The sequence below is a fragment of the Barbus barbus genome (genome assembly GCF_936440315.1).
Source record: "Barbus barbus genome assembly, chromosome: 34".
NCBI lineage: Eukaryota > Metazoa > Chordata > Actinopteri > Cypriniformes > Cyprinidae > Barbus > Barbus barbus.
The window spans coordinates 17,256,680-17,270,637 of NC_136762.1; the positions used below are offsets into that span (position 1 = coordinate 17,256,680).

The following is a 13,958-nucleotide window of genomic DNA, read 5'->3' on the forward strand; positions in this document are numbered from 1 at the left end:
TCCCTGGGACTGCGGCCCTGAAAGTGCGGCCTCCGGTACTGCAGACGGATAATATTGAATCCTAGAAAAATTAAACTTAGTACACCTGATTACTCTCTTCATGCTGATCACATTCGATAGCTTACATTAAAACTCCACCCATTACAGTAGCGGCCATTTTGAAAAGTACAGTATTCTTTCTTTTCGCTACTACTCCTTCAAAGTCTGTCCAATTCTTCCCAAAATTGGATCAGATCTTCGGACTGAGCTGCACAGAAATGACTGAACAGAATTAACTACTAGTGAAAAAAAAGTTATGATTTTGTGAACGTAACAAGGTTGACCCAAAATTGGTTCAGAGGCTGCATCTCTACCAAACTTTGGTCAATCGAAACGAAACTTGGTGTCATTTTTATGGTGTTTCGTTCCCTGGGTTATGCCGGTTCTGACAATGTCTCATTTGTCATTTTCCATGAATGTACTTGTCAGCCATATTGAATTAAATGAAAAACTGTTTTTTGCTACTCCTCCTCATTCAAATTTTGTCCAAAATCTTATATGATCTTTGGACCGACCTGCACAGAAATGACTGAACAGATTTTTGAACAGGGTTCGAATCCAGGGTGGCGCATGCCCAGACTGCAAGAGGTACCGTGACCAGGAGTGGTGCAAACCTTGCTTTTGTTCCAGACGTTGGATCTTCTGTGCGTGTTCGTCGTGAATCAGAAAAGTGTGTTTGTTCGTTCTCATCTGAACTGGTGTTCGTTTTTGAACTTCTGAACCTATCCGTTTTTTCAATGTACGTTCTATTTCTGCTGTTTTTGTTCTTCCCGCTCTGCGCTACAGCCCCTTCACAGGCTTGGCCCCGGAATCGCTGCTTGCAGCCATTTATCAATTGAGTTTTTAGCCTTTTTCTCTTTCTCTGACTGATATTTATGATAAAATATAATCCGCATTGGTTGAATATATACATTATAAAAATTTAAATATAAAATACAAATTACTATAAGATTATAAATCTTAAACATCACTGCATCCTGAAGGAATCTGTACGTACAGCTAGAAAATTAAGGACGATGATCCACAACAAAAGCTGAGTTTGAAAGCCTCTCAATACAATGATGCAATTGAGTTTGCACAGAAGAAGTGTTCACTAATGGCCCCGCATCTAACCGTCATGCTTTGCTGCCTAAAGTTTTACCATACAAAATATTATCTTCAACAAACTAATTATGCCTAAATGCTTTTTTTAAACCATTGACACTATGTGTTTAATGTGGCAAAAACACATGTAAGAAGGAAAACAGAGTTTGTGAACTGCAGCATTTTATAGACAAACTGAAAAGTTTTATTCTGTATCAAATGAAATCCATCTTAATAGATAACACGTTTATTTTGCTTAATTAAACAACTAAATCTAATGAGAAAATGGCAACCAGAAGAAGACTATTACAGACTAATAGACCTAGAAAACAAATCAAAGGTTAAAGAAAAGCAAAATGTTTCACTTGGCCCATTATGTTCACATATGATCTGCTTACTTAATAAACTAGGAAATAATGCATTAGCTATTGAGATCCATGGAACACTACAGAACACAATCATTAGTTAGTAAATAGTTCAGTTAAACATTTCAATCACAAAATACAGCCTCAAAATATGCATATGGTGACCAAGCCCATAATTTCAGGCAGCCTATTAGACAGATGTTGCCATATGATTTACAGTCAACACCAGTCTGATAAGCTACCTGACAGAATGAGCACAATACACTGAAACGGGACACTTCTTATAGCTTATATGTGTGATTAGACAAATAGAACAATAGACGGACTGATGCTAAACAGACAAGATAGATACCTTCCACATACCTTTTTTTTAGGCCACATCCTCCAACTTCAGTCATCCATTGGTCTGAATCCAGATAACTGATTTTTCATCATGTTTCTTTTTTTTAACGTAAAATGCAAATGTAACACAATAGCTGTATTAATGAATTTAATGTCAAACAAATTATGTAACAATAGTTCTGAGGGAAATCATAATTAGCTACACAAATAATTCAGCGCAAAATAAGAGGAAAGTATGGATCAACTTATAGTTTTAGTTCAAAATGCACAAACATATGCAAATATTACGTCTTAATTTTCTTGGGTTAAAAGTTACATCCACTAGATTGTGACATTTTGGTTTAAGACCAGAGAATAAACATCATGTGCGCATAGTCAAAACATTATTTTACAATATGTGCAAACTATTAAGAAACCACAATGATCTGAGCTGATATTGCTATCGTCTTCAAACAGTTAAAGAAATACAAAATGACATCGATTAAAAAAAAACAGTATCCCTGAAAATTCCAATCACAAAACCTCACAAAACAGACCCTGCCCATCCACACCTGTATGTTAGAAATTAAATAAATCAATCTATTGATTAAGAACTGTATTCACTTCAATGGAAGCATGACCTCCAAATGTTGCATAAGGCATTGCAACAAATACGACTCCACACAGCCTGTTAGCTAGACTGCCTTGGTTCTGTAAAGACAAAAATCTCTAAATGTTACATCTGATTTTAAATAGCCGAGCACATTACAGACAAATGAAGAGGGACTAAAGGGATCCGAATGAACGTTGACATACAGAAGCGCACATAAATCAGTGCTCATGTAGCAGTTTTAGCTTAAATATTTCATAGGTTCCAAAACAGGAGATGGTTTTCTGTGAGTCCGTCATTTTGTTTTCTCTTCCGAGTACTTCTTCTGCTGAAGACGCTTGGCGTAGCTCTGTGCCATGGAGTTAATGATGGACAGAATAAAATAGCACACCATGACCAGCACCACTTTCTCAAATACCCACGAGAGCCAGCTTTCTCCCTGCAGAGAGAAAAAAAAAAAAAAAAAAAATGTATAAATACATAATTATAAAAATGACTTAGTTAAGACTTTTGGGCCACATTACATTTATTTAATCAAGGAATATCTTTAAAAAAAAATAAAACCAGAATTACTTAAAGATTTTGGGCCATATTAAATGCATCTTTCATATGTTCATAAATTTGCAATCAAGAAATTCAAGAAATATTATTAAAAAAACATTTACTAAATGAAGATTTTGGGCTATATTATATTTCTATTCATTTTAAAACATCACTTAATGAATCAGAATTACTTGAATTAATGAAGATTGCATTTTTCGAATTAAAAAACACCATAAGAAAAAATAAATAACTTAATCTTTTGTTTTTCATAAAATCTTTTAGGGAGTACTAAATTCTTTGATTAAAAAATAAATAAAAAATGATATATTTTTTATTTATTTTTGTATCATCAAAACATTGTATTAATACAATCAGAATGACTTGTGATTTTTGGGCCAAATTATATTAGCCTTTAATATATTTTGAGATTCGAGTAAAAGGTTTCTAAATAAAATTAAAATGTGAGAAACTGAATGAGAGTAATAAACTATTTTATTAAATATTTATCACATTAACAAAAAATGCAATTAAATAAATGAAATAAGAGGACATGTTGGTTCTTACTGCTGCTGCTCCATCGCCCACTGGGTTATGAAGCTTGGCTCTCTGGGCCTCCAAGTACTCCCTAAAAGGTTTCTGAAGAGATGCTCCAATTCCAGGGATAATACTGTCCAAAAAAATAAAGATATGATTAGCAAAGCCTTACCAGGAACTGAAGCCGCCAGCAGTCCACTAGATCGGCCAAAGCCCACAACAGCCTTCCTTCAGTGAAGCCTCCAGTACAATGAGACAGAAGCTCTCTGAGCCCTCACTTATAGCAGCCAGACTTCTGTAGGAACTGCTCTAAAGCAATTAATGAGGAAGTGACTCAATTTTGTGTCATCACTGCAATGTAGAAAGAACCGCCCAGTTTTGGGTGGGTGTGAATGTCAGTGAAGCCAAACCATCATGCAGGATCATTTATAAATATATATATCTTCAGTTTGAGATGCAATTATCATATCTTTATTACATCAAAAAGCACATAAATACTATTGAAAGGAACCACAATATGAAGTCTGAACGTTACTGGTCTCAGTCACATGACCTCACCACAAGAAAACTCCAACAGGCTGATGATTAACAACCTCAAGTTTGAGCGGCACATCAAATTCAAAGGATCTCGCCCAAATCATGTGATGAAACATGCTGACTGCATTCTTAAATCGTAATTATGAAGTGCTTTCAGTGTGGCTTGATTATAAAGCTACAATTGTAGTGCCTCATTCAGAGATGAATAGTAGTTTCATTCGTACTTTTAGTTCCAACGTGGAGACCACATCTCTACTTTTGAGTCACTCTGCTACATCATCTCAATTCTGACTGCATCCCCTACTAAACTCAGACATCACCATAAATGGTGAAGGTTTCTCATGCTTACTAATAAGTGGCTTTAGTATGTGATGCCAATGTAGTGTTGGTGCATCTCAAAATCTCATTTCACCCTACAATCAAATGAAAAGCATTACAAAGATGATCATAAACAGTCTTAATATTCAACTACAGGTTTTTAACAGTTTTTTTTAAATGGCAACTAAGCACATCTTCCCTCACCCAAGGCTTTAGCTTTGAGCTCTGATGTACTTAAATGTCAATGTCACGACAGGAAAACTAAAAAAATCTTAATACTCTTAAAATAGGATCAATTTACGCAACAATTTCTTGTTTCTTGATGATTTTTAGCTGAAATGTGACCTGGACAGACTGAGCAGTACAGAGGAACAGAAACTATATGCGTTTCTATATACGACTCAGAGTAAACGATGCTAAGAATCGGACTGTGTGAAAGGGGTTTGCAGGCAAGCATTAAAAAAAGCTGGCCACAGCACATGAAAGAGTTCAACGAACCCTGCTAGATCCTTTTTTTGGTTTCCTTTTGTGCATTAGCATGTCACAATGACATTTCTTTCTTTTAGGTAAAGAAATTAATATTTATTTCCGTCTACACACTACTTTTTATAAGTTGTTTTTTTACATTTTTGAAACAAAAAAAGTCTCTTATGCTCACCAAGGCTGGATTTATTAGATGAAAAATACAATAATATTGCGAAATATTACTACAATTTTAAAAAGCTGTTTTATATTTGAATATATTTTAAAAAGTAATTTTTGAGGCAAATCTGAATTTTCAGCATCATTACTCCAGTCTTCATTGTCACATGATTCTTCTAATATGCTGATTTGGTGCATTTCTTATCAATTAAACAATTTTAAAAAGTGTGGCTTATGATTTCTTTAATACAAGAATCCAATAATACAATTTCTTTAATACCTTTTTTTCAGGATTCTTTGATAAAAATATTTTTATAACATTATATGTTTACTGTCATTTTTGACCAATGTAATGCATCATTACTGAACAAAAGTATTAAATTTAGTGCTGTCAAACGATTAATCGCATCCAAAATAAAAGTTTGTGTTTACATGTGTATATTATGTGTATATATATATAAAAAGACATACGCATACAGCATATATTTTGAAAATATTTATATGCATATATTTTTATTCATATAAATGAAATCATATACATTTAATATATAAACATAATATAGTTTTCTTAAATATATACACATGCACGTGTGTGTATTTATATATACATAATAAATATACAGTACACACACAAATATCATGTAAACAAAACAAAAACTTATTTTAGATGCGATTAATCGTTTGACAGCGCTAATTAAATTATATTTTTTTTAAATCTTGCTGACCTCAAAACTTTAACAGTAGTGTGTATATATATTTTTCTCTCCATTTTTTTATTCATTGTGCAAAATTAAATGATTAATACAAAAAAACACTTTGAATTACCACTCATGAAGCCAAAAGCAAACAAATCCATCTTCAGAATGTGCACAACTACTATAATTTCACGCATTCCTGATTCATGTAGTTGTTGTTTATTCGCTATAATGTTTACCATTGTTTACACAGGGTGTCCATATTCATCTCACGCTGGTGTCGTTACTCACCCGATCAGAGAGACCATCTGCTCCACTATGTGCTTGCTGAATGTTATGATAACAAATAGTTTCTGTAGAGAAGCAAAAAGCAGATAACATTGTCAGACAATGAATCAACAGCACGCGGCTGCATGCAGCAGATCTTATGTTTTGTGTCTTTAGGAGACAGTGAGACAATAACTCTGTGATGAGACATGTGACACCCGGTGAGATCACTGACTTCGCTCATGCACATGATTTGATCATTTGGATGAAATAAGCAGACCTGAAGACATCAAATGCACCACTGTCTAGAATCTGCTGAGTCAACATTCAAAACTCTGAGGAGGTACACACAAAGGACTGTCTTTGATGATCTAGTGGCAGTCAACCGAAAAATTATTTAGAGATTTATGGGAATCATCTCATTAGTTATGACTCACCCAAAAAGCAAAACACTTCTGTTTACAAGTGTTTAACAAATATGTAACATTTGTTTTCATACTCTTTACATACCTGAATGTGCATCTTAATAATGGCTTTTCCGATGAGAGTTGCTCCGAAGAAGGTCCAGAATGGAATCAGGAAATGACCACAGGTGATTCCAGCCAGGTCAAACAAGGGATTTGGGATCTGAGAAACATTGTAAGCATTGGTAAACACTGACAGATAATATACGGGAAAATTAATGTGAAACATACAACCAAGTATTCAAGTATTCTTACACTACACCCAGTGAACACAAAACATTAACTCCCTGTTCACATTGGATATGCTACTGTAAACCATTTTCATTTGAAATCTGTAATTATGAAATAAAAACATTAAAAATTGATAGAAATACTGATTCGAGAGACATACTGCATTAATGGCTCTTGAAATATATTTTATATTTATCAGCTAAGTTTGTTATATATATAAGAAAATAAAAAGGTAATTGCAACTTCTCACATTTATGACTTTTTTTATATCTTGCAATTTTGACTTTTTCTGTGAATTCTGAGTTTACATTACATCTTGTAACCGTTTTGTTTCCACATGGACAACAAGTTAACTGCAAGATTATATCTCCAAATTCAGATTTTTCTTCTCAGAATTAAAAGTTTATTTCTTGCAATTCTGTGTTGATATCTCAAAGAAAGTTACTTACGGAGGCACAAGCTAGAATTCCAAAAAATCCCACTTTCTGCACCATGTTTTGTACTGCAAGCTTGCCTCTTGTTGCAAAGTCCTGTAAGAAATTTGACAATTTCAACATTTATTTAGGTTAAAGAAAAACTTAAGATATTTGGGCTTGACATGGACAATTGATCTTAAGATTCACCAATCTACATAACTGTTCAATACTTCTATATAAAATAGACTTTATATTATTTGAAACAATTTATCTAAAATCCAAAATTTCAAACATATTAAATTAGGAACTATTTGTATTCTAAAAAAATCTTTTTCATTGTATATTGTTTTAGTAGAGCAATTTATGAAGTAAACTTTCAATTACCCTACAAAATTAAAAGGCAAAATCACGAAGAAAAAAAATCTATATTATAAAATATATAATATATATAATTTGTTTTTTAATTATCTAAAATAATTACTTGTGTACAGTTGTGCAAAATAATCAATAAAAATAAATTAAAAAGTGTGCCATTTAACTGATTAATCACTAAACTCTGAGGTACAATGCACCATATTAAAGCCTTCCAATTAAAAATCTTTATGAAGGCGCAGACCATGTGGGGTCCATTTAGACACTAAGAGGCTGTGATTAAAGAGAAGCTCTACTTCTGAGTCACCCGCTGCTCAAAGGGTTTACTGGAAATCAGGGGAGAGCCCTTCCAAGAAATCATGTGACCCACATAGTGAGGGCTCATGGGAATATGACACTGGGACACCTCCCGCTAACAGGATACAGTATCGGCTGCATCATGGGGGGCATCACTGTCGGCTTCATAAAGGAATGAGCACTGGAAGGAAATGGTTAGTTAAGCTTTGAACATCTACCGGAGTTCCTGATGATGATCAAAAGACACCGCTGCCTGTGTGAAGGTGAAGGTTTGGACATGTGGGTTCAGTATGAGATGAAATCCTGACCTGTGCACTCTGTGCCTGCTCCAGCATCTCCTCAAATTCCTCATAGTCTTCATCATCAGGATCTGCTCCAGACAGCCGTGCCGCCCGTGCCATGAAGTAAGGAGGAAGCTCTCCAATAGCTGTGCCCGCACCCTGCAAAAACAGTCACAAATGATGAGCCTAATGTGGACAACATGTGATTCAAAGGTTTTTGAGAACATAGGCATATATGCAATAGACACAGGATATCATATTCATAGTTTCACAGCATATCATAGTTCAAGCTTGAAATATGAATTGATATGGCAAAAGATTCTTATCATAAAGGATCAAAACATGAGACTGACTTCTGATAATCAAACAAAGATGATTTCCATAAGTTTTAAATAATGCAAACTTAAATTAAAAAGCTGTTGCAAAGCATTTTTAGCAAATGTTTATGACAAAATTATTATACAATTAAATGAGGATAAAAATCTAAAATAGTGTGGGAAAACAAATTGTGAATTTTAAAAATAAAAGATCAAAAGGATTAACAATGCAGATTAATTTTCACAGCCTTCTTTGATCATATTTACCAAGGGTGCCAATAATTCTGACCACAACTGTATATTAATTATAATAAAATAATTCATTGAACATCTTTTTTTTTTTTTTTTTAAACAGAGGTGGTGACATCATACTTGTTGCAGGGTTTCAAATAAGTCCACAAAACCTCTAGTGTGACTGCTTTTTACACTTGGCAAGAGTTGTGACTTTCAAGAGTGCCTTAAGTGAGCAGCTTTAGTCCTTGAGAAAACACTGCGCTGTGAAAACACTCACCCACATGCAGGCCTCCAGGCGAACCTTCGACATGATGGTCCATAATGAGATGCTCTCCTGCAGGACCTCCTCCTCTGGACACACTATCTGGACTGGGTAGGGTGGCTCTGGGAAATTCACAGAGCCACATTCATATGCAGCCAGGGTGACGGAAGCTATGTGTGGACCCTGGAGAAAATGATGCAATCACATGTTTACAGAATGAAATAATGAGTATGAACATTTTTTTTCCATGAGCGCTGTCACATGCACAGCTTGATACATCTCTAAGACTAGTCTCTCACAAGTAAAATAAACAATTGTTCATTGACCAAGCACGTTTAACTACCTCAAAAGCACTTGAAATGCAACAGCAAAAAACTTGTGACCTCAATGTAACGCGATGGAAAAACCCCAACCTACTGAATGACAATTCATTTGCTAAGTGAAAACAGACATTGATGTCATTCATTCCCACAGTCGGTCAGTCTGTGGGAGATAATTCGTGGGAGGAGACAATATACCATGTCTAGCATTTTTATCCTCTGATTAACCTTGCATAACCAAAGGAGGCAGGAATGACTCAGGTGGTACCATTTAGTGGACAGATCCATCCAAATCAACCTTAATCCAAAAGAAAATACCATACAGATGCAACAAATGATACGGAAACCTTTATTTTCTCACTTCAAACGCTGCTTTATGATGACCATAAAGCAACAAGACATCCAAAACCTGCACTAAAAAGCCTGTTAAACCTAATCCGAGTCTAAATATTGATGTTAGTCTAATGTTACTCTACTGACTGTTGGGATCTTAACAGGCAGATGTGATGTCAGCCAGACATCACTTTCATCACTTTAGTCACTTTCAGAGGAATGAGCTCATGACGGCGTCACAGCAAAGAGCCTGATCCGGCGACTGTTTTATCTGGCTACTCATTGCAATTGAGTTTATTTCCCAGGCACTGAAACCTGACACAAGCCACTTCCCAAACTCAATCATTAGATGCAGATGATGAGAACCTGCTTGTTTTGACAGGCTGGTTAACTTACATTAGCCATTTCCTTGCATTAAAGTTTAAAACAGAGCTTTTGGTGCCAAAGACCCACCAACAATTAAGTTTTTATTCAGCAAGGACGCATTAAAGTGATCAAAAGTGACAGGAATTTATAATGTTACAAAAATGTATTTCAAATAAACGCTGTTCTGTTGAACTTTCTATTAATTAACACAGTTTCCACAAAAATATGAAGCAGCTCACCTGTTTTTAACATTGATAATAATATGAAATGTTTCTTGTGCAGTAAATCAACTAATTACAAGGATTTCTGAAGGATCATGTGACACTGAAGACTGGAGTTATGATGCTGAAAATTCAGCTTTGCATCACAGGAATAAATTACATTTTAAAAATATATTTAAATACAAATCTGTTCATTTAAATTCTAATATTTTATAATTAATACATTAATTTTACCAACTAAAGTATGTTATATAAGTATTATATTATATTAAGTGTATTTTTTTTCTTCCCAAAGTTAGGTGTATAAACCTAAAAGGCAGTGACCGCCCTAAAAAAATAATATTAATAATTATTTTGTGTGCTTTTTCGCTATAGTTTTCGCCCTTTACAAATTCAAAAAGATGAAAACAGAGCTTGACGTGTGAAAACTGTTCATCTTTGTAGAAAAGTCTGGTGGTGAAACATTGTGCATATATGCACTTTCACATCCCATTCTTTCACAAACTGAGCACAAAGTACTAGAGTTCTCTGGTGAAAAAGAAGGGGTGTGACTTTCACCACAGCCAGTGGAAGTGGACACTCTGACCACGGTCTCGCAGTTCAGTGGAAACTGGAGAAAGGTTCTGGTATCGAGATCTGCTGTAGAGAAGCAGAGGAGCACATGCTCTCACTGTCACTAATACACTCCAGTGGAACATCGAGTACACATACACTTCTCTTTTGACAGAGGGTCCCATTGGGCCCCAGACAGTTAATTTAGGGGAATACCTGACTGTACCGTATGTAAAGACCCCATGAGATGCGTTTCAGACCATGTTTGTAACCATTGAGATCATATACAGCAGTCCAGTAAAATAATTCTTACCAGGTACAGAAGGAAAGTGTGCAGTCCAGTTCCAAGACCGACTGACGACAAAATACCCAGGCCTACCCAGTAGGCACACCACAGGAACTTCTTCTCCAGGTACTGTACATACTACAAATAACACAAACACTAAGTTCATAAAGAATCAAGATGCTTCAGGGTAATAAATTCTCTAAATGACTACCTTAGAAGCTTTAGAAAGAAATTTATCTTAAGAAAGGTTACAATAATTCAATTACATTAACAATACTACAATTCTGGCTACAACAAAAATGCTGTAGAAGCCCCTGAGCTCACCTCTTGATGTGCTCCTTCTATTGAGTAAGCCATTGAGAAAAGTGAAAAAAGGACTACAGTCAAAAATACCACACCTCTCCTCTGCCAAAGCCTGCAAAATAAATCAATCAATAAATAAATAGCCACTGTATACTGATCTGTACTATTAAAAGTAGGTTTGATTCCATTACTAAAAGGTGGATCTGATTACGAGTATGACTATAAATGAATTAAAACAATCCCATTTAGCCCTACAGTTCAAAGGTTTGGAGTCAAAATATTTTTTTATTACTTTGAAGTCTTGTGCTCATCAAGTCTACATTTATTTGATCAGAAATACAGTAATTTTACTATTATATATTGCAATTTAAAATAATTCTTTTTCAACATTTTAAAATGTAATTCTGATGCAACACTGAATTTTCAGCATCATTACTCTAGTATTCAGTGTCACATGGTCTTTCAGAAATCATTCTAATGTCCTGATTTGCTGCTCAAGAAACAAATAATTTTTTCAATGTTGAAAACAGTTGTGCTGCTTCATATTTTTCTGGAAACTGATTCACTTTTTTTCAGAAATTCTTTGATGAATAGAACATTTAAAAGAACAGCATTTATTTAAAAATAGAAATCTTTCTTTAGTGTCATTTTTGATCAATTCAATGCATCCTTGCTAAATAAAAGTATTAATCTCTTTACAAGTAATATATATATATATATATATATTTTTTTTTTTTGTTTTGTTTTTTTTTTTAATACTTTTATTTACTGACTTCAAACTTTAGAAATGCATTCAGTTCCCTCAGGAAAGACCCTGAATGATAGTTGTAAATATCACTCTATGCCATTTGACTTTTTTAGCATTGATAGGAAATCAATTTCACCATACAAGGACAGATACAAGGACTAATAATTTGGTTAAACTTCCCATAAACTATATATAAGAGACACTTAAAAATTGAGTGCACAATTGTGAAAGAGTGTAAACTTGATTTCTTACTTCCACGTCCATTCTTTCAGGGTTATGAGGGTTTCTATGCAGAAATACTGTAGTGTGGTTAAAGGCCTCTTCCACAGCACTAAAGAGAGACGCTCTTCCCTGTCCAGCTGCTTTCTCTCTCTCAGAGATGAATCTGTGGGTGCAATAAACAAGCTTTTAAAATACGATTCAATTATATTTTAAAACAACATGCAAAGCATCCACTGGTGAGCAAGTGATGCTAAATTGGCCTAAGGGGGAGTTCATTTTCAGCAAAAAAATCATTTTAGGGTGAACCATTTCTTTAAAATTCAATGATGATAGATCAATCTATCAGTGACTAGGGCAGGTCCGTTTATCTCCACAGGACGCTTTATCTCTGGTCCTGACCCTTGATCAGCTCAGCTGAGGGTTACGCTGTGGCTGCCAGCAGGTAACTGATTAAATCAGCTTAACAAACCTGTAGAACTGCCATTCTGCTTGTCTTTAGGTCCTAGTCTTTTCTGTTGTTCACATTCTGCTCCATTTGCAGCCATCTCCCACTACAGTTTACAGTTCAGACACCTGCACACAGAAAACAAACTTTGTAATGTCATCATAAATGACAGACCTTAAAACATGACTCACTGAGGTTTTGGCAAGTTTGCTGAAGGCAGACAGTAGTGTTGATGGCTGTTTGTCCTCTCAAGAAAACCTTGAGTGGATTAGTAGTTAGTCATTGGGGAATAAATGTAAGAAATGTTTATTAAAAAATAAAATAATCTTATGATCACAAAGACCATTACAATCAATACACCTGACAAAAAGCAGAAGTTATAATGTATTCTAGTACCAGTATATTCATTTATTTCCATCACAGGACTCGGAGCACCTGAACTAGGACCTTTAACTAGCACTTAAGCTAACCCAACTAAGCTATAACTTCATAAAGAAGATTAACCAACTGATTAAATGGGGTTTTGGTATATGATAATTATTAACACTTGTTGGGTTATTACTAAATATTTCAAATAAACAAAATACCATTTCCAGATTCCATTTAATTCAAACAGCCCATGCAGGTGATGAACCGGCAAGAATTAGCAGTCTAGGTTAGCTTTGAGTCCCCTATCACTGTTTATATTTGATTTCAGACTCAGTGTCGATTACATAGTGATGTTCACATACTTTTAGGCTAAAAAGATAGAAAAGTGTCATAATAGAGGTAATGTAACGTGAAGGGACAGAGTCATACCTGCAACTACTCTTCCGTCCTGACAGCAGCAATAAGCGACAACAACAGCCACAGGAAATGACTCGCGTTCAGCTGCAGGACAGTGCAGTCGTTTCAAAATAAAAGACCCTGCGGACTGGCATCATAACGCTAAAATATTACAGAAAGCATATAAATATTCATTTAGGATGTCGCACAGCAGCTTTACTTTATGGCTTTGGGGCTCTGTCGATGACAAAAATAGAAAGGTTATTTTAAGATGACCAAGACCAGGTGGTCTTTTATTATGCTGCATGCGTATCCGGGACCAGAATATCTTACGTCTCACAATTTCCTAGCGCACTATCGAATGACCGAAGGAAGTTCATGTCCTTTCCCATGTCACGTCTAAAATGTGTTGGATTGCAAACATTTTTTTCCAGGCTTCTTTCTAATAGATTGACACAAATGAACATGTTTACAAATATAAATTTGTGCAAATTTAAAGACATTTTAAATGTGTGTAAAATGTTGCATTACATCACTAGCCCAATAAATGGCGATTTATTGTACATGAA

The 13,958-nt window shown here is 34.8% G+C and overlaps 1 protein-coding gene across 1 annotated transcript; it reads right to left on the reverse strand.

Moving 5' to 3' along the window:
- Positions 1-1,963: 1,963 nt before the first annotated feature.
- Positions 1,964-13,498, reverse strand: LOC306853737 (vacuole membrane protein 1-like). Its single transcript, XM_079391371.1, has 12 exons — positions 13,423-13,498; positions 12,649-12,752; positions 12,210-12,342; positions 11,231-11,321; positions 10,934-11,044; positions 8,844-9,011; positions 8,043-8,174; positions 7,099-7,179; positions 6,465-6,581; positions 5,979-6,040; positions 3,526-3,628; positions 1,964-2,857 (listed from the first exon to the last, which is right to left on the reverse strand). Exons 2-12 carry the CDS (start codon positions 12,722-12,724, stop codon positions 2,714-2,716), a joined length of 1,218 nt encoding a protein of 405 aa, XP_079247497.1. The 5' UTR covers positions 12,725-12,752; positions 13,423-13,498; the 3' UTR covers positions 1,964-2,713.
- Between the last annotated feature and the right edge of the window lie 460 nt (positions 13,499-13,958).

Excerpts from the sequence above, each read along its gene's own strand:
- LOC306853737 (XM_079391371.1), bottom strand. The coding sequence starts at position 12,724 with ATGGCTGCAAATGGAGCAGAATGTGAACAACAGAAAAGACTAGGACCT. Across the intron at positions 11,322-12,209 it reads CTGAAAGAATGGACGTGGAA|GCTTTGGCAGAGGAGAGGTG; the intron begins GTAAGAAATCAA and ends TTTATTTTGCAG. Across the intron at positions 11,045-11,230 it reads TAGAAGGAGCACATCAAGAG|TATGTACAGTACCTGGAGAA; the intron begins GTGAGCTCAGGG and ends TGTTATTTGTAG.